At 40.7% G+C, this 23,017-nt stretch overlaps 2 protein-coding genes and 1 long non-coding RNA gene across 4 annotated transcripts in view; 1 reads left to right on the top strand and 2 right to left on the bottom strand.

Moving 5' to 3' along the window:
- The window catches only part of idh2 (isocitrate dehydrogenase (NADP(+)) 2), a 32,224-nt gene extending 26,654 nt beyond the window's left edge, over nt 1–5,570 (top strand). The window contains exons 8-11 of the mRNA XM_078530426.1: nt 662–774; nt 2,727–2,824; nt 3,320–3,412; nt 5,211–5,570. Coding sequence (XP_078386552.1) covers nt 662–774; nt 2,727–2,824; nt 3,320–3,412; nt 5,211–5,298 — 392 coding nt within the window. The 3' untranslated portion in view covers nt 5,299–5,570. The remainder of the gene's footprint in view (nt 1–661; nt 775–2,726; nt 2,825–3,319; nt 3,413–5,210) is intronic.
- A 6,547-nt stretch (nt 5,571–12,117) lies between these two features.
- LOC144668191 (uncharacterized) lies at nt 12,118–14,893 on the bottom strand. The gene is made up of 3 exons (XR_013573452.1): nt 14,762–14,893; nt 14,551–14,624; nt 12,118–12,333 (listed from the first exon to the last, which is right to left on the bottom strand). It is a non-coding gene; the product is annotated as an uncharacterized LOC144668191 (long non-coding RNA).
- Nucleotides 14,894–20,480: 5,587 nt separating this feature from the next.
- znf710a (zinc finger protein 710a) overlaps nt 20,481–23,017 on the bottom strand; it is a 31,336-nt gene continuing 28,799 nt past the window's right edge. For both annotated transcript variants that reach the window (XR_013573493.1, XM_078530425.1), the window contains exon 5: nt 20,481–21,110. Coding sequence is in view for 1 of the 2 variants with exons in the window: in XM_078530425.1 (XP_078386551.1) it covers nt 20,896–21,110 (215 nt within the window). In the remaining variant the exon portion in view is untranslated. The remainder of the gene's footprint in view (nt 21,111–23,017) is intronic.

Genomic DNA, 23,017 nt, shown 5'->3' with positions numbered 1-23,017 from the left:
TGCAATTCGGAAATCAAATGACATGTCGGTCTTTATTGCAAGGGGATTGGAGTACAAGAATAAGGAAGTCTTGCTACAATTTTATATAGGGCTTTGGAGTACAATGCAGTCTCTATATTCTTTGGATACATGCCTTGGAGGCAGTACAGCTTAGGTTGACTAGATTAGTTCCTGGTATGAGTGTTATCCTATGATGAGGGCTGAGTAAATTGGATCTATACTCTAGAAGAATGAGATGACCTCATTGAAACATTCAAAATTCTGAAGCGGCTTGATAGGGTAGACACTGAACTGGTTTCCCCTGGCTGGGGAATCTAGAACATCACTGCACAGGATAAAACTTTGATCATCCAAGTTTGAGATGAGAATTTTCTTCTGGAGTCTTTTTGAAATTCTCCGCTCCAAAGGATTGTGAATGTTCCATCGTTGGACATTCAAGGCTGAGATTTTTGGTCACTCAATTGAGAGATATGAAAATTGGCAGGAAAGTGTGAAGGTGAGGCAGAAGATCAGCCATTATCATATTGAATGATGGAGCAGGCTAGAGGGGCTGTATAGTCTCCTATTTATTATGTTAAGTATTTGTGCACCATGTTAGACCCTGAACAAAATATGCTGGTTCCTTTTTTTTTATGCAGTTCCTTTTTACTTTGCTCTCCAGGATTTGGCTCTCTTGGCTTGATGGCTTCTGTTTTGGTTTGCCCTGATGGAAAGACCATTGAAGCAGAGGCAGCCCATGGCACAGTCACACGCCACTACAGAGAACACCAGAAGGTAAGATTGAGACTGGTTACAGCTGACAAATTTATGATGGGTCTTGTCCGCCTTAGCCTTTTGGTGAAGATTTTTGTGGACTCCTCTTGTATGTACTTATCCAAATTATGTAACTGGGAATGCAATTCTCAAGTTTGAGCGTGTCAAGTGTCTCAGCAGCTTTTTTATATGGGGCTGGGGGAGAGAAGCTTTGCATTTTACTCTCATTTTGTCTGCAGTGGAGCAGAGTCATGCACTTACTACTAAGTCTTCAGCAAACATTTGCTGCCCTGTGGTTCCACTCTTCCAGAACTTGTGATTTCAGTCATTCATGTTTCAGATGTGATTGTTCATGACTGAAAGATGAGCAAGTATTAGAGGTGAAGAGTGAAATTTGACTCCAATCAGAATGAATTGATTGCTAAAAGTAACCTGGAGCCTGTTTAATAAAGTGGGGAACTGTTAGATGACTAAGGGAAAACATTTTAAGTTAGTCACAGAATTAAGGTAATTAGAATCTCAAATTGATATTGAAGCCAAGTCCATAAATTAATTTGCAGGAAATGTGATAGTTTTATAGAGAAATATGGGACAATAAGGGGGCTTGGGACTAGATGTTTTTTGTAGTGAAAGTACCAACGTAGACTTGGTGGGCTTTGTGGCCTGTTTCTGTGCTACAATCTTCTCATTTTCATTGCGCACAGAATTTTTTGCGTTAATGGTGTGTTAACTTGATGAAAATGGAATTCCATTAGGCAACAAGAGTCAATCTCCGAGGAACACACAGTCTAGCTAGTTGCTCTACACAACCTTGGTGTTGACACGGTTGCTCTGTACTTCCTGTGAATATACACGTTTTAATTGTACACCCTCTGAATCACTTTCCCTAAATGAGTATTGAGAATGTATTGAGTATTGAGCACAAGAGCTGATTTTAAAACCTGGGCCCAACTTAACTACATGCTTGTAGGCATTGGTATCCTTTCAAATTTAATTCACACTACAGTCAGACTTGGGGAGTGGATTTAACCAGAATCCCCTCCTTGTTTACACTAAGACCAATAGGAGCTCAATGTAAATTAGTTTTAAATATATATCTCTTGCAGTCTTTCATGTTAACAATGTAAGGTTTCCTCCACCTTTGAAGTATACATTTGTTACTGTGGGAATTTAGTATATAAACCTCATGGCACAATGGAAGGCCATTCTGCCCATTGTGCTTGTGCTAACTCTGTAAGAACTATCCGATTAGTCCCATTTAAGTACATATCTTCCCCTTTGAAAGCTTACTATGAATCTGCTTTTAGTCATAACATTCCACATCTTAATTCATGGCATTAATTTAAAAAAACTCTATTGTCACTCTGGCTCTTTTGCCAATTACCTTAAATCTGTCTCTGCTGGTCACTGAACCACCAACCATTGAAAGCAAATCTCCCCATGCTCATTCAGACCTCTTAATTTTTATTGTTTCATGGGATGTGGGCAGCATTTGTTTCCCACCCCTAATTGCCTTTGAACTGAGTGGCTTGCTAGGCTATTTCAGAAGGCAGTTTGAGTCAACCATATTGAGCCGGGAGTCACAAGCTGACCAGACCAGATAAGGATGGCAGATTTGCTCCCTTGAAGGACATTAGTCCTATGGGTTTTGATGAAAATCAATGATAGCTCTCATAGCTGAGACTAGTTTTATATTCCAGTTTTATTAATATGGTGGAGTTTGAACCCATGTCCCCAGAGTATTAGCCTGGGCCTCTGGGTTACTAGTCCTGTGACATTATCCCTATGCTGCCATCTCTCCTAGATGGTAACTATTTAGATGGTAAATGGTTCCTTAAGATAATTTTGATATTTAGAGTTGCATCTCTGATTTCACTTGTCAAACTTAAAGTTTGAGTCTTAAACTTTAGTGTAGCGCTCCTTCACTGAAACCATCAATTGGTAGGAGTGGGCTAATCTTGTGTATGTTGCAGGGCAATCCTACTAGCACTAACCCCATTGCTAGTATTTTTGCTTGGACTCGGGGCCTTGAACACCGTGGAAAGCTGGATGGCAATCAAGAACTCATCAGGTAAAACGGGCAAACAAATTGGTGTTTTATGACTGAGACCAGAGAAATAGTTGTGAACACTTTAGAATAGGATAAAATTTAAAATGCTGATTCATTTCATTTGCAGTTATGATAGATGGTTGTAAAATTTAAGCCACCGCTAACAGTTGTCATGTGCCTTCCCTGGTTTGGTTTGGCCTGGAAATCAGAAATCTGCTATATCTCGTTTCTTCCAGGAGTTATTGTCTAAGTTATTCTACCTCTGCCTCATAACTGAACAGAAAAGATGAGGCTCCTTGTGAATTGATTGAGGATGTAAATATTGAGATCATGGACACATTTAGCTAGGAATACTGACCCTATGAGTTTAATTTTGGACAATGACCCTGTGTTTAATGCATTAATGCTGTAATTCACTGCACCTTTAATTACTGTTGTCCTAGCAAGGTAACATTTTGTTAAGCATTTAAATGCTAGCCTAAATGCACCTTAACATTATTTTTTCTTTTTAAAAAGGTTTGCTCAGATACTGGAACAAGTGTGTGTTGAAACAGTTGAGAGTGGTGTCATGACTAAGGATCTGGCTGGTTGTATCCATGGCCTCAGTCAGTAAGTTGTATTATATTTTTCCAGTACTGAGAAATTTTACCTGTAAAATAAGCATCAGGTTATTCTGAGATATGCAAGGTCATTTAGAATGAACTCATTGATCTGTAGTGGTCATAAGCCAAAAATAATTGTTCCTGGCTCTACCTCCCAAAGAGGCCTACAGCAAGGCTCAGGTTGTCACTTTCTGTTGGTTGCACAGGATCCCTAGGTAAAAGTCCCATTAAAAAAAGTAGGGGACTAGGTACTGTCTTCAGAGCGTCAGTTATGATCCAGATTGAACTGGCCAATCTGAGCATTGTGTGGATTGGAGACAAAGGTGGGAGCCTGGGGTTTTGGCTGATTGGAGGTGTGGAGTAGGAAGTCCCACAGAATATATGGTGAGGAAGCTGGGCAAGGCGAAGCTAGTATCAAACATGTATTGATGCTGGGCTGGAAGAGGCTAGGAGTTATGGGAGCTTGCCTCACTTGCTATGGTATAGCTGCTTGATGTACAGAATCTCAGTGCAGAAGAGGCCCTTCGGCCCATCAAGTCTACACCAACATGTGAGAAGCACCTAACCTACCTAATCCCATTTACCAGCACTTGGCCCATAGCCTTGAATGTTATGACGTGCCAAGTGCTCATCCAGGTACTTTTTAAAGGATGTGAGGCAACCCGCCTCCAACACCCTCCCAGGCAGCGCATTCCAGACCGTCACCACCCTCTGGATAAAAAGGTTTTTCCTCACATCCCCCCCCCATAACCCCCCTTGTGACTAAACCTTCAACTAAGGGGAACAGCTGCTCCCTATCCACCCTGTCCGTGCCCCTCATAATTTTGTACACCTCGATCAGGTCGCCTCTGTCTTCTCTGCTCCAACAAAAACAACCCAAGTCTATCCAACCTCTCTTCATAACTTAAATGTTTAATCTCAGGCAACATCCTGGTGAATCTCCTCTGCACCCCCTCCAGTGCAATCATATCCTTCCTATAATGTGGCGGCCAGAACTGCACACAGTACTCCAGCTGTGGCCTCACCAAGGTTCTATACAACTCCAACATGACCTCCCTACTTTTGTAATCTAAGCCTCGATTGATAAAGGCAAGTGTCCCATGCCTTTTTCACCACCCCACTAACATGCCTCTCTGCCTTCAGAGATCTATGGACACACAAGCCAAGGTCCCTTTGTTCCTCAGAACTTCCTAGTGTCATGCTGTTCATTGAATACTTGTAAAATTAATCCTTCCAGAATGTATCACCTCTCACTTTTCAGGGTTAAATTCCATTTGCCACTTATCTGCCCATTTGACCATCCGGTCTATATCTTCCTGTAGCCCAAGACATTCAACCTGTTAACCATCCGGCCAATCTTTGTGTCATCCGCAAACTTACTAATCCTACCCCCCACATTGTCATCTATGTCGTTTATATAAATGATGAATAATAGGGGACCCAGCACAGATCCCTGTGGTATGCCACTGGTTTCCAGTGCAGCCTGCCTTTGGAGTGTGGGGAGGTGGGGAAGGGGTGAGGGGATAGGTTATAATGGAACTGCACTAAGGTTACCTGGTTAGGAAGGAAGGCTGCAAGCAGGGATCAGCTAACCGACAATCTGTTACCCATGTAGTTGCTATAGATCAAGGAATTATTTTTCCTTTTATGTTGACGACTAAATTTCCCCAACATAGACGATCAAATGTGTGGATAATACCAGATGTTCCTAGATTTTAAAATAAAACTTGCTTTAATGGAAGGAACATAGTTTACCTTCCATCTCCTGTCTCCCTAAATTTGGATGTGTTCTACTTTTCCTTCAGTGTACGATTGAATGAGCACTATGTGAACACTACTGACTTCCTGGATGCCATAAAGAACAACTTGGAGAAAGCCCTGGGCAAGAAGTAGATGGTTGAAAACATTCATTTTACCTCATTTTTAACTTAAAGACTAAAGGTCACATCAAACAGAAGGAAAAAGCCAGTCAGTTTACTTATTTTTTTAAGTTCAAATTTATTAAGGATAAGATTTCCCAGCATGTCCTGGGATGAAATTGTACAGAAAGTTTGGACTGATGCGGATTTTTGTATTGTGAAACATTTCATTAAAATCTGTAATATATTTGTCACTAGGAATGAAGTTGGCATTAATTGACAAGCAATAAAAACCTTTTTAACGTGTTCGTTCTTTGTGTACTTCTTTCAATCCTCAATCATCCCAAAATGTAAAAAGCTTCAGTGGTAAGGAGGAATGGAATACAATGTTTTGAGGTAGACCAATATTTGACACCAAGCACTCCCAGCTCAGCAACATACCCAGTTGAAATATGAAGCTCCTCTGTCCATGAATGTGCCTGAACCACAGCTGCATCAACGAAGTCGTTCCAGTTCCAATGCCATCCATTACATCAGCTTCAAGATTGACAAATGTTAGTTCTGTGGTGTGGCTGTTTGCCCACTTAAGAACTAAGTGAAAGACAGGTGATGTGGACACCATAGTCTTTGAACTTGGATGCAGATTAAAGTTGGCAACAACTACCTGCTGGAGGAATGAATGAGTCAAGTAGATTGGGATACTAGGGCTTGAATGTTGTACACCTTGATCTAAATATTCTGTAATTGATCTTTTTTTTCCACCCAAAACTGACCACAGGCTGATCTGCCATCAATTTGGTGAAAGGGAGTGGAAACGTTGGATCTTCAATTGAGTTTTTGTATTAGCAGGAAGGATTTTTTATTCATTTACAGGATGTGGGTGTCACTGGCTAGGCCAGCATTTAATGCCCATCCCTAATTGCCCTTGAGATGGTGATGGTGGTGAGCTGCTGCCTTGAACCACTGCAGTCCATGTGGCGTAGGTAGGGAGGGAGTTCCAGAATTTCAACCCAGCAACAGTGAAGGAACGGTGATATATTTCCAAGTCAGGATGGTGAGTGGCTTGGAGGGCAACATCCAAATGGTGGAGATCCCATGCATCTATTGCCCTTGTCATTCTAGATGGTTGTGGGTTTGGAAGGTGCTGTTGAGGGAGCCTTGTATATGGTACACTGCAGCCATTGTTTGTCAATGGTGGAGGGAGTGAATGGGGTGCCAATCAAGTTGGCTACTTTGTCTTGGATCGTATCAAGCTTCTTGAGTGGTGTTGGAGCTGAACTCATCCAGGCAAGTGGAGAGTATTCCAGCACACTCCTAACTTGTGCCTTGTAGATTGTGGACAGAATTCCTAGCCTCTGACCTGCTCTTGCAGCCACAGTATTTATATGGCTAGTCCAGTTAAGTTTCTGGTCAATGGTATCTGCCAGGATGTTAAGGGATTCAGTGATGGTAATGTCATTGAAGGTCAAGGGGTGATGGATACTTTTTTTTGGAGGTGATCATTGCCTGGCACTTGCGCAAATGTTACTTGCCACTTGTCAGCCCAAGCTAGAAATTGTCCAGGTCTTGCTGCATTTGGACAAGCACTGCTTCAGTATCTGGGGAGTTGTGAATGGTGCTGAACGTTGTGCAATCATCAGTGAACATCCTCACTTCTGACCTTTTTGAAGGGCATTGATGAAGCAGCTTAAGATGACTGACCTCCAACAACCACAGCCATCTTCTTTTGTGCTAGGTATGACTCCAACCAGCAGAGTTTCCCATTGATTCATTTTGCTAGGGTTCCTTGATGCCCCATTCGGTCAAATGCTGCCTTGATGTCAAGGGCAGTCACTCTCACCTCGGGAGTTCAGTTCTTTTGTCCATGTTTGAAGCAAGTCTGTAATGAGGTCAGGAGCTGAGTGATCCTGGCAGAACCCAAAGTGTCACTGAGCAGGTTATTGCTGAGGACATGCTGCTTGATAGCACTGTTGATCAAGAGTAGACTGATGGGGCAGTAACTAGGCAGATAGGATATGTCCTGCTTTTTGTGTACAGGACATACCTGGGCAACTTTCCACAATGCTGGGTTGATGCCACTGTTGTAGCTGTACTGGAGCATCTTGGCTAGGGATGTGGTAAGCTCTGGAGCACAAGTAATCAGTACTATTGCCAGAATATTGATTGAGTTCAAAAGTACCTTTGTTGTGATAAAGCAGGGGTGTTGATCATGTGTATTTTACTTGGTGGTTGAATACTGAGTGATGGTTAATTCAGCCAACCAACCAATATTGCTCAATCATTGTGTTCTTGATCCCCTTTCTAGGTACAAGTTACTGACACTAAAATAACAGGTTCAATAGGGTAGATGTAAAGATATTTCCACTTGGAGTGGCCATAAATATAAGTAACTAATAAATCCAGTAAGAGTTCAGGAGGAACTTTTACCCAGTGAATATGGAACTTGCTATTCACCTCAACCATTCCATGTGGTAGCATGCATTCTTTCAACAGGAAGCTCAGTACATGAGGGAAAAAGGAATTATATTGATAGGGTGGGAGAAGGATCATGTGAAGCATGTTTTTATGCTGTAAATTCCATGTAATGCAGTCTATAGTGATTCTCACAAATGTCAACTAAGATGGGCTGTAAAGTTAATCATATAACCTATTACTGTACCAAACCATTAGCTGTAACTTCAAATGTAGTTGTGTCCTTTAAATCAAGGACAAAATGGTTCTTTCTCGATTGCAGTTAAGCAGTGAATTGAAAAGGCTGTCTTAAACTGTAAAATTTAAAATGAATGTGCTCCCAGGTAGCTGAGAAGTATTTTGCAAATTGACCTGCACTCACGGGAGTACTTAATTGATTTACACCACCTGCCTCTGGTTTTAATATTCTGGCTGTCGAAAATGAACAGAGTAAAATTGCACACTTTGCAAAGATTGTGTGTGGAAAGGGTTTGAGTACTGGATTGAAGTGAATTCAACAAAGCAAGGAAGTGGAGATGGAATTTAAAATTACTAAGAAGCCACCACTCCAGTGCAGGGAGCAGAAGAGATAGGATATCTTGGGCAAATGCAGCAGGGCTTGGAAGGCATAAAAAACACAACCTCTGATCAAATTAACTTGTTTTACCCCCTCCACCTTCCACTTTATTTTCAAGTACCAGAGGAATTGTGGGATTTATTAAATTGAGATTTTGAGCTATGCATATCACTGGCTTGGGCTGGTGGCCAAAATTAGTTAAGTACAGTTAAGGAGCTAGGATGTCAGTGCAATCATCCACAATAAGATTGTGAATGCTAAAGGCGTTAGGGAGTGGGCACTGTAGTTAGAAGGCTGGTGATGAATCATCTACTTGAAGGCTCCAACAGACAACTGATGTGGATTTGGCAGGGAAGTTAATGAGGATGGGGTAGTCATGATTGCAGCTCATGGAGTTAATGACCGTTGCTTTTTACCATTTGGAGAATGCTGAAGGTATGTATGGGCTTCATCAAGGTGCGTGGGACAGGAGGATTCAAGCCTGGGATGATGGAAGGACAGCAGGAAGGTTGTGATGGGTTGACTTTTTAAAAAAGTATTCATTCATGGGATGAGGGCATCGCTGGCTAGGCCAGCCTTTATTGCCTAACCCTAATTGCCAATGGAGGTGGTGGTGAGCTGCTGCCTTGAACTGCTGCAGTCTATGTGGTGTAGGTACACCCACAGTGCTGTTTGGGAGGGAATTCCAGGATTTTGACCCAGTGACAGTGAAGGAATGTTGATATATTTCCAAATTAGAATGGTATGTGGCCTGGAGGAGAACTTCCAGGTGCTGGTGTTCCCATGTGTCTGCTGCTATGCTACCACCTAGCTGATAGTGGTCAAGGGTTTGGAAAGTGCTGTCTGAGGAGTCTTGTAGATGGTACACACTGCTGTCACTGTGCCAGGGATGGTGGAGTGAATGTTTCTGGAGAGGTACTAATTAAGTGGGCTGCTTTGTGCTGGATGGGATTGAGCTTCTTGTGTTGTTGAAGCTGCACTCATCCAGGCAAGTGGAGAGTATTCCATCGCACTCCTGACTTGTGCCCTGTAGATGGTGGGCAGGCTTTGGGGAGTTAGTTGAGTTACTCGCCACAGGATTCCTAGCCTCTGACCTTTTGTAGCCACAGTATTTATATGGGTAGCCACAGTATTTATATGGGTAGTCCAGTTCAGCCTTTAGCTCACAGCACACTTGGTTCCATTCTTGACTAACTGGTTGTAGCTGGGGAGTTGACTATAGTGGCTTTGCTTCCCATTCCCACATCTTTGCATCTGGTGTCCACAAGGATCATTTCTTTACCCACCCCCCCACTCCTATTTCTGGATATCCTTTGAGTAGAGAAACCCAAAAGGAGATTTGATAGATCATGAAAGGTTTACATAGCATAATAGCTGAAGGGTCAATATCTAGAGCACACTGATTTAATGTTTTTTGGCAAATGGACCAGAATAACATGAAAAATTTCATTATGCAACAAGTGGCAAGGGTTTGGAATGTGCTGTTTCAATAGCTAAGGAAAAAGATTGCAGAGAGATGAGGAAAGAGCAGAGGAGTTAGGACTATCTAGATTCAAAAGGGCTGGTGCAGATAGAGCTCAATAGCCTCCTATATTGTATTGGATGTTTCATTTTATATCAGAATCTAAGTGTCAGGTTACTGTTTTACTGCAACTGTACAGGGTACTGGTGAGACCACATCTGAAATACTGTACAGTTTTGGTCTTTTTTTAAAAAGTATTGTTAGGAGCAGTACAGAGAACGATCACTCAACTACATCCCGAGATGAAGGGCTTAAATCATGAAGAAAGGTTGTGTCTATACCCATTTGAGTTTAGAAGAATGAGGGGTGATCTTAATGAAACATAAGATCCTGAGGGGACTTGATATTAGGATACCAGGAGGACATTTCCACTTGTGGGGAAGACTAAAACTAGGAGACAGTTTAGGAACAATAGTCTCCCTTTTAAGACAGATTTTTTTTTTTCTGAGGGTGGTTAGTATGTGGAATTCTCTTCCCTAGAAAGCTGGGTCATTGAATTTATTCAAGGCAAAGTTAGATTTTTAATAGGCAAGGGGAATTAAGTACAAAGATAAAAACAAAAAGCTAAAAGCACTTTAATTAGCACTTTTCTCAGACAAAGACCACCACCTTCAATACCTCTTTGACCCTTTTGTCTGTGACATCTTTTGATTATCTGCTCACACCACACTCTCAATGTGTCTCTTACCCCCCCCCCACCCACCTTAAACCAATTTATATTTCTCCCTTGTTGAAACTATGCTGCAGTTCTGCCGAAGGGCCATGAAGGCTCGAAACGTTAACTGATTTCTTCTCCGCCGATGCTGCCAGACTTGCTGAGTTTTTCCAGGTAATTCTGTTTTTGTGAAGGGGAATTAAGTGTTTGCAGGGGTGGGGCAGACAGAAAAGTGGAATTGAGACCACAACCAGATCAGTCATGATCTTATCAAATGGCCTGCTCCTATGTTCTTAGGCTAAATTATAATTTTTTTGAAAATAAACTTTATTTAAAATGAACACCGACTTAAATTTGTTAACCCCTGTTTTAAATGAAAAGTTCAGGTACTTAAGTGAAATGTGGGAAAGGTTTCTTGGCCTGCTGTACATAAGGCTTTCTCCTCTTAAGTCACGGTGTGACCTTGGCTGCCTAATCACCCTGATTGCATCTATTGCTCCAGTATGTCTAAGACCTTTCTACCACAGCGCACCGAGAGACTGGGAACTGTTTAGAGCCCCTCGGGCTGTACAGATCAAAATGAAAGGCTGTAAATGACTGTAATATTGTTTGTACTGATGCACCTGGTGATAGATTTTGTAAAAGTTTAACCTGGATTGTACCCTTGTAATGTTGTTTTTGAAATGGTTTTGAATGTGATTGAAGATATTTTATGAATAAAGTATATTTTTACAAAAAAAAAAAAATCTATTGCTCCAGTATGAGATGCCTGCAAGTGGGGTTTCGGGACTTCACTGGGGAAATTATGCCAGTCTCTCAACTGAGCTCTGACAGCAGCAGAAGAAACGTGGCTGGCGAGCTGCCTATTGAGGGACTTATAGGGCTGCACCTGCACGCCTACAAGTGGATCACAAGCTTCTGAATGCTGGGAAATGAAAAGTGGAGGAAACACAAGGCTGGGTTTCTTGTTTGCACGACTTTAGAATTTGCCTAGCTTCATATGGGAACATGAGTGGTTGGAGGTGAGGGTGGACAGATGTCGTTTATTTTGACAGCACAATCCATGGAAAGCAGGGACTTCGTGAAATGAGTACTCCTACATCTAGGGGAGATGGGCAAAGATAAGTCAAGGGCTTAAAGAATCGGTAGTCCATCAAAATGAATACTCTAATTTTAAACAGTTAAAAGGGTGAAAAGTTCTTTATTTGTAGTCTTGTAATCTTTAAAATGACAGTATTGCAGTTTCCCCCTATTGATGCTTTAGCGGTTTCTCTCAAGCCCCTGCCTACCTGTATTCTTCCTACTGTAGCACATTGCATGTGTGGCAGAGCTGAGCAGCTGATCTAGTATTTCACTCAGAGGTAACCAAAGGGGGAAAAGTGTTATGCTAATGGTTACAGCCAAGGCAAATTTCAAATGGGAGGAGAAAGTGGCCTCTATTGGCTTCCACCACCTATGCCGCTCATGTGGCTAAGAGGGCTGGTTTCCCATCAGAGATGTGCTGGCAGATTTTTGTTTGAGGGATGTAGCTAAAATTAGACAGTGTAGGCTTTTGAGGCTGAGTTCTGGGCATCTGGTCTGTTTAATATTTTCACAAGGCAGTAATGGGCTGGACCTTACTCAGGAGGTCCTATAGCTCCTGTAGGATCAAACCAATTTTAACATAGTAAGAAAATGCAAAAACTAAAGTACACCACAACCAAAGCAATTGATGCCTTACCTTGTGTTTTTGATTGAACAGCCCAGCTTCAGCATATGGTCTGAGTTAATGATGAAATGAAGGGCATTTGGGCATCATTCCAAATCAGTGCTAATCTTTTTTTAAACCCAGTGCTCTCTCCATTTTGCATTGAGATGGAGTACTCTACATTGCATTGCATACACACCAATTTAAAAGGTTCACAGTGCATACCCAGTACAGACATTGAAAGTGATTAAGGTTCTCCATAAATGTCCTGTTGACCAGTTTTCCATTCTATTCTTCACTAAATTAGATTTCTATGTTTTCCCTCTTTGATTTATAAATACATTACACTTAGTGCTATCCAGGAGCTTCATTTACCGGTGTGCAAATGAGCTGACCTCACTTCAACAGTCCAGGTGTGTTGCTCATTAGGCATCAAGGCTGGAGTGAGAGGTCCAGCAAGGGAGGTGTTTTTGCCATTGCTGTGGCGAGTACACCTCCTGGCATTGCTACCAATGAGTCATCTCCTGATCTTTATCTCCTCCTTGTCCTGACCTGTCAAAATGTGCTCTTCTCGTTCTTAGATGAAAAGACATTCAGAAATTATTGATCAGATTTCTGTTTGTATCCCTGCTCATTCCTTTTCCTGCCCCTCCTCCCAATAAAAAAAAGAGTGGGCATCCCTTAAATAGCTGAGAACTTCCACATGTGGAGAGTTATGGAGCTGGATGAATTGGAGGGCACACAGGCAGTTTTGACTATGGAATTGAGGCACCAGGTTGTTGCTGGGGGCCAAACTGTAGTTATTTTTAAAATTACAGATATCAGCCAGAAGATCTACATTGAACTCTGCAGATTGGCTGCCCTCTGTGCTGTAACAATTCTATTAACAGGGACAAAAGTAGACCATTCAATCCCTTGTCACAGTTCATTAAGATCTTAGCTGATCTGTACCTCCCATCCATTTACTTGCCTTTAATCCATATGCCTTGATACACTTACCTAATAAAAAATCTCTCCATCTTGGTCTAAACTTTTAATTGATCCAGCATCCACAGGAGGGAATTTTAGATTTCCACTACCCTACATGAAGTGATTCCTGATTACATTACCATGATCTCATTACTGCCATCTCTTGGAACTGAAAGTACACACAGGCCTCTCCAACATTGCAGTGTTGCATTGCAGGAGTGTAGCCTGATTTAGGGAGCAGAGAAAATTGCAGGACTGAAAATTGTTCTGGGCTTTGAGGGTTGTGATTATTTTTTTTTTTAAATCTCAGCATTTTGGAGGAGAGTTTCATTTAAATGGCTTTTAAACAAAATATTCGAACAAATGATTTTATTACAGTTTGTCCTGACTCTATTTTTTAATAAACTAGATGAGGGGTCTGAAACCTGAGACTCCAGAGCTGCACGAGGCTCTAACATCTCATTTGCGACACCCAGTCCTTCCAGCTGAATCACATCCACAAGAAAAAGCCCAAAAATAATTGCGCCAAGAAAAGTGAGCTTTTTTTATTGTAGAGTTAACACACTAATCATTATGCTGCAACTTTACAGTTTCAAGTGACTATTTTAATGAAAAACATCATAGTACTCTAAATAATCCTGTTCCTGTGGTATAGCTACACCATGTTTATAGATAATGCCTTTGGTTCAAGGAACGGTTTTATGATTAGAACTGTCATTGTTTCTAATTTAGCTGAGACAATAAATTGTTCTGAATGTACTATTGGAAGTTTTTTCTTGTGAATCAATAACTGAAAATTGCCTTGATTCGATGCATCTTAAGTTAGTGTTTTAAAGATGACTACTTAAAATAAATTAGAATGAAGTCAATGGTGATCAGTTAGGCTACTTTAATTTCTTTTTTTCTATTGATACATAAAATACATGTGTTGAATTTATGTATTATAGATATGTAAGCAAAGTATGCATTCTACTTGAATCTCTATTTGCCAAGTATTTAGTTTAGAAATGCCAAATTTTTATCTAGTGGCCCCCAATATTTTTTTATTTTCGGCATTTTTTTTTTAAAAGGCTGATAAAGGTTTTTTTAAAAAAAGGTTGCCAACCCCTGATAAAAGAAAAATACTACGGATGCTGGAAATCAGAAACAAAAACAAAATGCTGGAAAAACTCTGCAGGTCTGACAGCATCTGTGGAGAGAGAAACAGAGTTGACGTTTCGAGTCCGTCTGACTCTGAAGAAGGGTCATATGGACTCAAAGCATCAACTCTGTTTCTCTCTCCATGGATGCTGTCAGACCTGCTGAGCTTTTCCAGCACTATCTGTTTTTGTTGCCAACTCCTAAGCTTGGCTTTGAAATCATTTCCCCAAAGACTCTAAATAAGCAATTCTTTAATCTGTCTTGGTAACCGAGAAAACAACTCACACCCATTGTGTTGAGAGGTCTCCGATCCTGGGTTCTGAGCAGAGGTTGGCAGTTATTGGCCATCCTTTTATGCTCTAAGCACGAGATTGAAAAGGAAACAGATGTACATAGAGCTTTAAACAGCAGTAAGAGCAAATATTTCCTCAAGCTTGAAAGGTTAGAATGCAGAAGGGTAGTTAGGAGCTGTTTAAGCTCAAGCAAGATAACTTACCATATGTAGCATATTCATTGTCACGAGCACAAATTATACTGATTACATCAAATGACTGATCAAAACAATGTGTTCGCTTCCTGAGAAAGAGCAGCTTAATGCATATTTGGTCTGATCTTACTAGCTTTTCTCAGTACACCTATAAAATGAGTAGGCAGATGTGAAAAAAATTATATCCACTTTAGTTCGCAAAAGGATTCAGCATTTCAACTCCTGGTTTTGCTATGGTAAGGTTAGATATAGGCAAAACAGGCTAATCCTTAAATGCAAGATGCTCAGGTCATTTATAGGAATGGCAAGCACTGCTGTATCCGAGAGAATAATTAAAAGACTCAAAATTATAACACGTGCAGTGCACAATGAGGAGATGCAGCAGTGGCCTGGGCATTAGGGTTAGCTGGGAAGGGTACTAAAAAAGTAAAAAAAAAATGGCTAATGTATGCAAATGAAAATATGAATTGATATGAATTTATAAAAGTGAGAGTCAGCAGATGGAGCTCTTCACATGGATGGACTTCAACAGAGGCTGTGGAGCACAAAGTAATATGATAGCCCAATGTGATAACCAATCTGAATGTAGCATGGAAAGTCCTGTCAGAGGACTACCCACAGGGAATCGCAACACAACATGTAGACATTTTAGTGCAGCATTCCCTTAATGTTTACGCAGGGATTTTCAGTGGAATACAACACACGTATGCTGATCTTCCAACACTACTAGTGGAGGCCATTCAGCCCATCAAGTCCATGCTGGCTCTTTTGTAGAGCAATCCAATCAGTCCCATCCCTCCACTCTATCCGTGTAGCCTTGGAAGTTTATTTCCCTCAAGTGCCCATCCAATTTTCTTCTGAAATCATTGATCGTTACCACTTCCACCTCTCAAAGGCAGCAAGATCCAGGTCATTACCACTCACTTCGTAAAAAGGTCTTCCTCACATGCCCATTCTCCACCCCACCCCCCACACCACCCCCCACCCCCTCACAACCTCATTTGTTGCCCAATCTTTGTTCTATAATCCTTGATCCGAGGATAATATCCCCAGCTTCTCCAACTTAACCTTGTAGTTAAAATCCCTCATTCCTCCTCTGAACCCTCGCAAGGACCCTCACACCCATCCTAAAGCGTGCTGACCTGAACTGGATGCATTAGTCTAGTTACGGCCTAATTAGAGCTTTATAAAAGTTCAGTATAACTTCCTTATTTTTGTGCTCAATACCTCTATTCAAGAAACCCACATGTGTATTGCTAACTACTCTCAATATGTCCTCCCATCTTCAAAAGACCCATTCATGTGAGCCCCAGGGTCCCTCTGTTCCCGCACACTCTTTAGAACTGTGTCATTAAATCTATATTTATGGAGGGTGGAATGGGAGACACCAGCCAGGAGTGCACTGGATTAGTTAATTCTAGAGGTAACAAAGGCAGGGATGAGGGTTTCTGCAGCGAATGAGCTGACAGTCAAATTGGCAGTGTTACAGAGGTGGAAATAGGCAGTCTTAGCAATGGCACGAACATGAGGTCAGAAGCTTATTTTGAGATCAAATGTGACACCAAGGTTGCGAGGTTACTGGCATAAACTTAAATTCCTCTTGTTCTGGACTCCCCCACCAGAGGAAATCATTTATCTCCTCTATCAAATCATTTAATCAACTTAAATATCACAATTAGACCATCTCTTAAATCAAGTCTAAAATTGCGAGCTTAGTCCACACAACCTGACCTCAATTTAACCTTTTCAACCCCAGTATCATTCTGGTCAACATGCACTGCATCCCCTCAAAGGCCAATGTATTCTCAGAAGTGTGGTGCCCAGAACTGAATGCTGTATTCTAAGTGGAGCCTAACCAGAGTTTTGTATATCTGTAACTTCCACCCCTTTGTATTCTATCACATAACCAATTCCCTTCCCATGTCAAAAGGTTGCTTCCAATTCCATATCCTCTCATTTTTAAATCTCTTCTGCAGAATCTTATCAAATTCCTCCTGGAAACTGATGTAAATAACATCCCATAGATATTCCCTTCCGATAGCTAGTTCCTTGAACAATTCAGCTAGGTTCAGTAGACATGAGCCTTTACAAATTCATACTAACTCTCTCCGATCAGTTCAAGTCCAAATGCTCATTTACTCTGGCCCTAATAATAGATTCTCAACTTCCCCACAACAGATGTTAGACTGATAAGCCTGTAATTTCCTAGTATTTTTATCTCTTACTCTTCCTAAATAGTGGAATGACATCAGCATTTTCCAATTGAAGGAACAATTCTGGGAGATCATGATTAGCACATCTACAATTTCATCACCTGCTTCTTTTAATACCCTGGGGTGAAAGGCAAATTTCCTAATGGTTATCTTTAGTTTCGTTTTTTCCAGTCGTATTTCATTAAAATAAATTAAATCCTCTCAGAGGAGAAATTCCTCCTCATCTCCATTTAAATGAGTGACCCCTTATTTTTAAACTGAACCCCGAGTTCTAGATTCCCCAAGAGGAAACATCCTCTCAGCATCCATGTTGTCAAGCTCCCTCAGAATCTTACATGTTTCAGTAAGATTATCTCTCATTCTTCTAAACTCCAACCTGCTCAACCCTTCCCAACAAGATAAACCCTTCATCCCAGGAATCAGCCAAGTGAACCTTCTCTGAAGCACTTCCAATGCAAGTATATTCCTCCTTAAGGAGATCAGAACTATACACAGTACTCTTGGTGCTGTCTCACCAATGCCTTGTACAGTTGTAGCAAGACTTACTTTTATACTCTGTCCCCCTTTGCAATAAAGGCGAACATTCTATTTGCCTTCATAACTACCTGCTGTACTCACATGCTAAATTTGAGAGATTCATGTACAAAGACGCCCAGATCCCTCTGTACTGCAGCATGCTGCAAGTCTCTCTCCCTATTTAAATTATATTCTACTTTTTTATTCTTCCTGCTAAAGTGGACAACCTCACATTTTTCCCTCATTATGCTCCATCCGCCAAATGTTTGCCCACTCTCAACCTTTGCAGACTTTGTATCCTTCTCACAACTTGCTTTCTTACCTATCTTTGTATCATTAGCAATATATACAGTTGGCTCCTTCATCCAAATCATTAATGTAGATCGTCAATAGTCGAGGCCCAAGCACTGATCCCTGTGGCACTCCAGTAGTTTCAATTTGCCAACCTGAAAAAGATTCATTTATCCCACCGTTTCCTGTTGGTTAGTCAATCCTCTATCCATGCTAATATACCAATGAGCTCTTATCTTGTGCCGTAACCTTCTATGTGGCACCCTATCAAATGCCTTTTTGCAATCCAAATACACTACATCTACTAGTTCCCCTTTAGCTAACCCGCTTGTTACATCCTCAAAGAACTCTAATAAATTGTCAAACATGATTTCCCTTTCACAGAACCATGTTGACTCTGCCTTTTTGTATTAAGATTTTTTAAATGTCCTGCAACGACCTCTTTAATGATGGATTCTAGCATTTTCCCAATGACAGATGTTAGACTAACTGGCCTGACCAATATAAAAAAGCTGATATAAAACATCTATAGCAAGCGTCCTGGCCAGAAGACAGGAAGGAAAAAAAATATATATGTCAACCTGGCTACTTTATAAAGTCGTTATTTTTATTTTTAAAATGGACAAAAGTTTTACCCTGACTAGCCCAAGACTCATATCAGAGGAATTTCTAACCTTCAGAAACCAGCTGGGACCTCATTATCTTTAAAGAGGTGCTAATGCTCTCTGTGACAGCTGACAATCAAATTCCAAAGAAATGCACCAACCCCCTTTGTGTTTCTAAAGCAGAGCTCCGGCCAACAGAAACGGTATGTCTGCAAAGGACAAAAGGGACCCTGACTCCTCTATTAAACGCCTCAAGATTCCAGACCTGGGAAAATGCATCCTTTGTCCAGCACCCAGGAGAAAAAGTGGGAGGCATGTCACACGACCTACCCCAAGCTGCTAGAACCTGTAATATTGCCATGCGGAACTGAACCCAGGCAGTCTATCATTTTATTAATAACAGACAGCAGCAGAAATAGCTCTGTCCAGGTTTAAAATTGCCTGGCCCTCATCTATACTGTGTTCTACTGGAATATTGGAACTTCTGTATCTGTGCCTCCAAGATAAATTCATCTCTACGTGCCTTCTTCCATCGTGGGCCCTCGCTTCTGGAAAGATGGATCACCCCGCAACAGTTTCAGTCTATTAACCTCAGAAGGAATATGCCACTGGCCTTTTGATTCTGGGCTCTGGGCTCACGTGAAACCATAACTCTTATTTTTATCATGGCCTTGCCCTGTACCCCTTTCTTTTCCTTATCCCTCTTTCATTGTATGAGTGCAAAAAGGGCCAGACATTGCGAAACCTCTTTCCCACGTTTTGTGTGCTCGCAAAGTAAACTAACCCTCTTATTTTACCTTATCTCAATTTTGCTGTGGGGTTACTAATAGAGGATTGGATCACTCCAAACTGAAGGATTGGGGAAAACACGCCATCGCTTATAAAAAGGGGGAAATCAGAAATCAAAAACACCTTTCTGTTTACGGACGGGTAGTGAAAGGAGAAATCAGGGCTGTTTAAATTAATCCCCCTCCTGTCTGTAACACAAGTACATTTTCAATAACAATATTACCTACATCTCTCTTTAAGAGGCCCACACAACTCTTAGCTACCCTCCATCTCTTAATACACTTGTACAAACCTTCAGTCGTATCCTTGATGTCCCTTGTAAGTTTTTTTTCTTGTATTCCCTTTTTGCACCCCATACCATTTTCTTTGTATCTTTTTTCCTGTTCTTGATTATATCTCAATGTTTGGAATCTCTAATTTTCTTTGCATTTGTATGAGCCCTTACTTTGGGTTTTATACCATCTCTCAGTTCTCTTGCTGACCAAGGTACATACATACTTTGATATTTATAAAAAAAACTAAATGTATAAGCTTAAAATGAACCAAATTACAGCTGCAAGCCTTGGTTGAATTATTTTCCGCAAATTACTGATGTATCCTGAGATACTGGGTATATCGTACAACTTGAGCTCAACCAACATCACCACCGCATTAGAGCAAAATATCATCTCCAAGCCCATAGATTTAAGTTAAAAACTTTAATGGCTGCATTAAAAGGTGCAAAAATCATAGATCAATTTTTTTATTGTTAAAATCTGTATTTTCTTCCTTAAACCCTCATTTAGTCATTAAAAATCTGAGTCATTAAGAGGAAAGTAGATGAAAATTTTTCATAAGGCAGTTCGGATAATTTGTGGGTAGATCTCCCCTCAATGGATAGAGTGAGTAATGTTAGATAAGTTTATTTAGCTGGTTTACATTATAAATTGATATAGGGACCATAGTTGAAAAAAGATGATTAAAAACGTGACAAGAACAGGAAGGTTTCGTACATAGCAAGTGCACAATGTTTAATGATGTGAAGATAGATGCAGCCTCGCCTCCAAAGTGTCAGGTTACCACTTCCACAATCTCTCTTCAGCTCACATTCCCCTTGCACCCACAATTCTCTTGTTTTAGTCTCTTCCCTCCCCCCACATCTATTTCCCCTCACATGTCAATACACAATTTCCTTCCCCATTGCACTCTCTACTGTGCAAAGCAGATGCATTCACTTGCACCTTTATGGCCTGTATTCACACCTAAAAAACCTCATGGGTTAAATTTCAAGTCATTGTCAGAAAGAAAACACTTCCGTTCACACGCGTTCAAATGTTACTTTTAAACAGATTTGTTATTTTATTGCTATTGTAGATGATTATATAGTCCAGTAAGAAAATAAATCCACAAAAGCCACTCCACAATGTAATTCAATGAATTACTCCAATTGGATGTGTGTATATATACAGAACCTTTTTTTTTGGAAGTTATATTTTACACAGTAAAGACCAACATAATTTTGGTAGTAGTCATCTGTTTTGGTCCAGAGTAGACCATCTTTAAAAAAAAATTCTCACAGAACCCTGAGATTAGTAACGTGTAAAATGGATTCACATTACAATGTTTTTGTGAAACATACGCTTAAAGTTGGAATGTAAATTTAAAATCTGCAACTGCAGCATTAATAGAAAGCTATGCACAAATAACAATGGTCAAAGCACAGAATCAATATTTTTTGGCTTCACTTCAGTTATGGTTTTAAGTCCATTCCATACCTTTCAGCTTCCTTCTCAAAATTAAAGTATATGTCTTTCATACTTTCCTCATCAGACATTTTTGTCGAGTCTGAAGTGTCATCAGCAGCTTTTTGTCCACCTGTGAAGTCAAAAGAATTTTCTTCATAGTCGTCGATCTCTGCTTGCTGATTTTCCATACGTTCAGAATGTCCAATATCCAACAAGCTTTCTATTAGGGAGGGGGAAAACGTCAAAAGATAACATTGGGATCACGCAGCTAGTGAAAGCATATTAGGAACACAAAACTACAGAGCACATAGTTCAATACAGTACAAACAAGAAGGATAATTAGAAAAGGTGGGTTATAAAGAACTAGAAGGTAGGAGGTTCAACACAAACCAACAACCTTTCCAAGGTTAATTCTGAGTAATTGTTTACACAACAAGCACATCAGCTTCCTTTCCTCTCAGCTGGGAAATGATGGAAAGCCTCCAGTAAAAGATAAGTAGTGAGGGGAGGAAACCGCCATCTATTTAGTGTTATTGTGGAGGTTACAGCTGTGTGATACAATGCCATTTCCAAAAAAGTATATTTTTCCTTTATCTACAAATAGATGTTTTCTGCATTTCCCGGGAATGCAGATAGAGAAAGCCACAAGCTTAAAGTAACTGACTGATGCAGCCCATTTCACTGGTGAAAACTCTGTTGATTCACAGCCTTGCACGCCTACACTATTTCCTCTGTAGGTGAGCCACAATTAGAGGGAACCTGTAACCACGCACAACCCATCTTATCTGTTCACAATTTCAGCACTCTCTCTGAGAATCTTATTCAAGTTACTTACTACGATAGCGCAGATGAATCCTACAAACTACTTGCCCAGGGTGAATGTCCAATAATAGTCAGACACACTTAACTAAGTACCCCACAAGAATACACTGACTGAACTTTCTTTTTCAATATTTAATTTCAGCAAGGAAGAGACTCAAGGCTCAAGAGGTACACTTAGCCTCACCCAGCACGGTTCACTAGGATGTGACATTTAACAGCCACGCAAACCACTTCACAGAAGAATGTCTCCGATATACGCCAGTATCTCTCTCGGTCCAGCAAACCTTCAGTACAACATTGAAGCAAAAGAACCACGATAGTTACAGCACACAAGGAGGCCATTTAGCCCAACATGTCTGTGCTGGATCTCCGAAGGAACAATTCACGTAGTGCCACTCCCCCAACTTCTCACCATAGAAGGCACATTTTCTTTCTTTTCAGATAGCAGTCTAATTCCGTTCTGAATGCCTCGATTGAAACTGCCTCCACCACACGCTCAGGCAGTGCATTCCACATCCTAACCATTCGCTGCATGAAAAAGTTTTTCCTCATGTCACCACTGCTTCTTTTGTTAATTACCTTAAATCTGTGCTCTCTTGTCTGTGATCTTTCCACCAATGGGAACAGTTTCTCCCCATCTACTCTGTCCAGACCTCTCATGATTTTGAATACCTCTATCAAATCTCCCCTCAGCCTTCTCGTCTCCAAGGGAAACAGTTCCAACTTCTCCATTCTAGCGACATAACTGAAGTTCCTCATCCCTGGGATCATTCTTGTGAATCTTTTCTACACTCTAATGCCTTCACATCCTTCCTAAACTGTAGCACCCAGAACTGGACGTGATACTCAAGTTGAGACTGAACCAGTGTTCTACATAAGTTTAACATAACTTCCTTGTTTTTGTACTCTATGCCCATATTAATAAGGCCTAGGATGCTGCATGCTTTATTAAATACTCTCTCAACCTGTCCTGCCACCTTCAATGGCTTATGCACATATACACCCAGGTCTCTCTGCTCCTGCACCCCATTTCTAAATGTCCCCTTTATCTTATATTGTCTCTTTGCATTCTTCCTATCAAAATGAATCACTTCACATTTCTCTGCATTAAACTTTATGTGCCACTTTTCCACCCATTCCACCAACTTGTCTATGTCCTTTTGAAGTTCTACACTATCCTCCTCACAGTTCACAATACTTCTAAGTTTTGTTTTTTTTGTATCAATTTTAAAACTGCATCCTGTATACCAAGGTCTAGCTCATTTATATCATAAAGAGCAAGGGTCCTAACACGAATGCTGAGGG

Source organism: Cetorhinus maximus, chromosome 26, assembly GCF_964194155.1.
Source record: "Cetorhinus maximus chromosome 26, sCetMax3.hap1.1, whole genome shotgun sequence".
NCBI classification, from domain to species: domain Eukaryota; kingdom Metazoa; phylum Chordata; class Chondrichthyes; order Lamniformes; family Cetorhinidae; genus Cetorhinus; species Cetorhinus maximus.
This window is presented reverse-complemented; position numbering and strand designations above follow the sequence as displayed.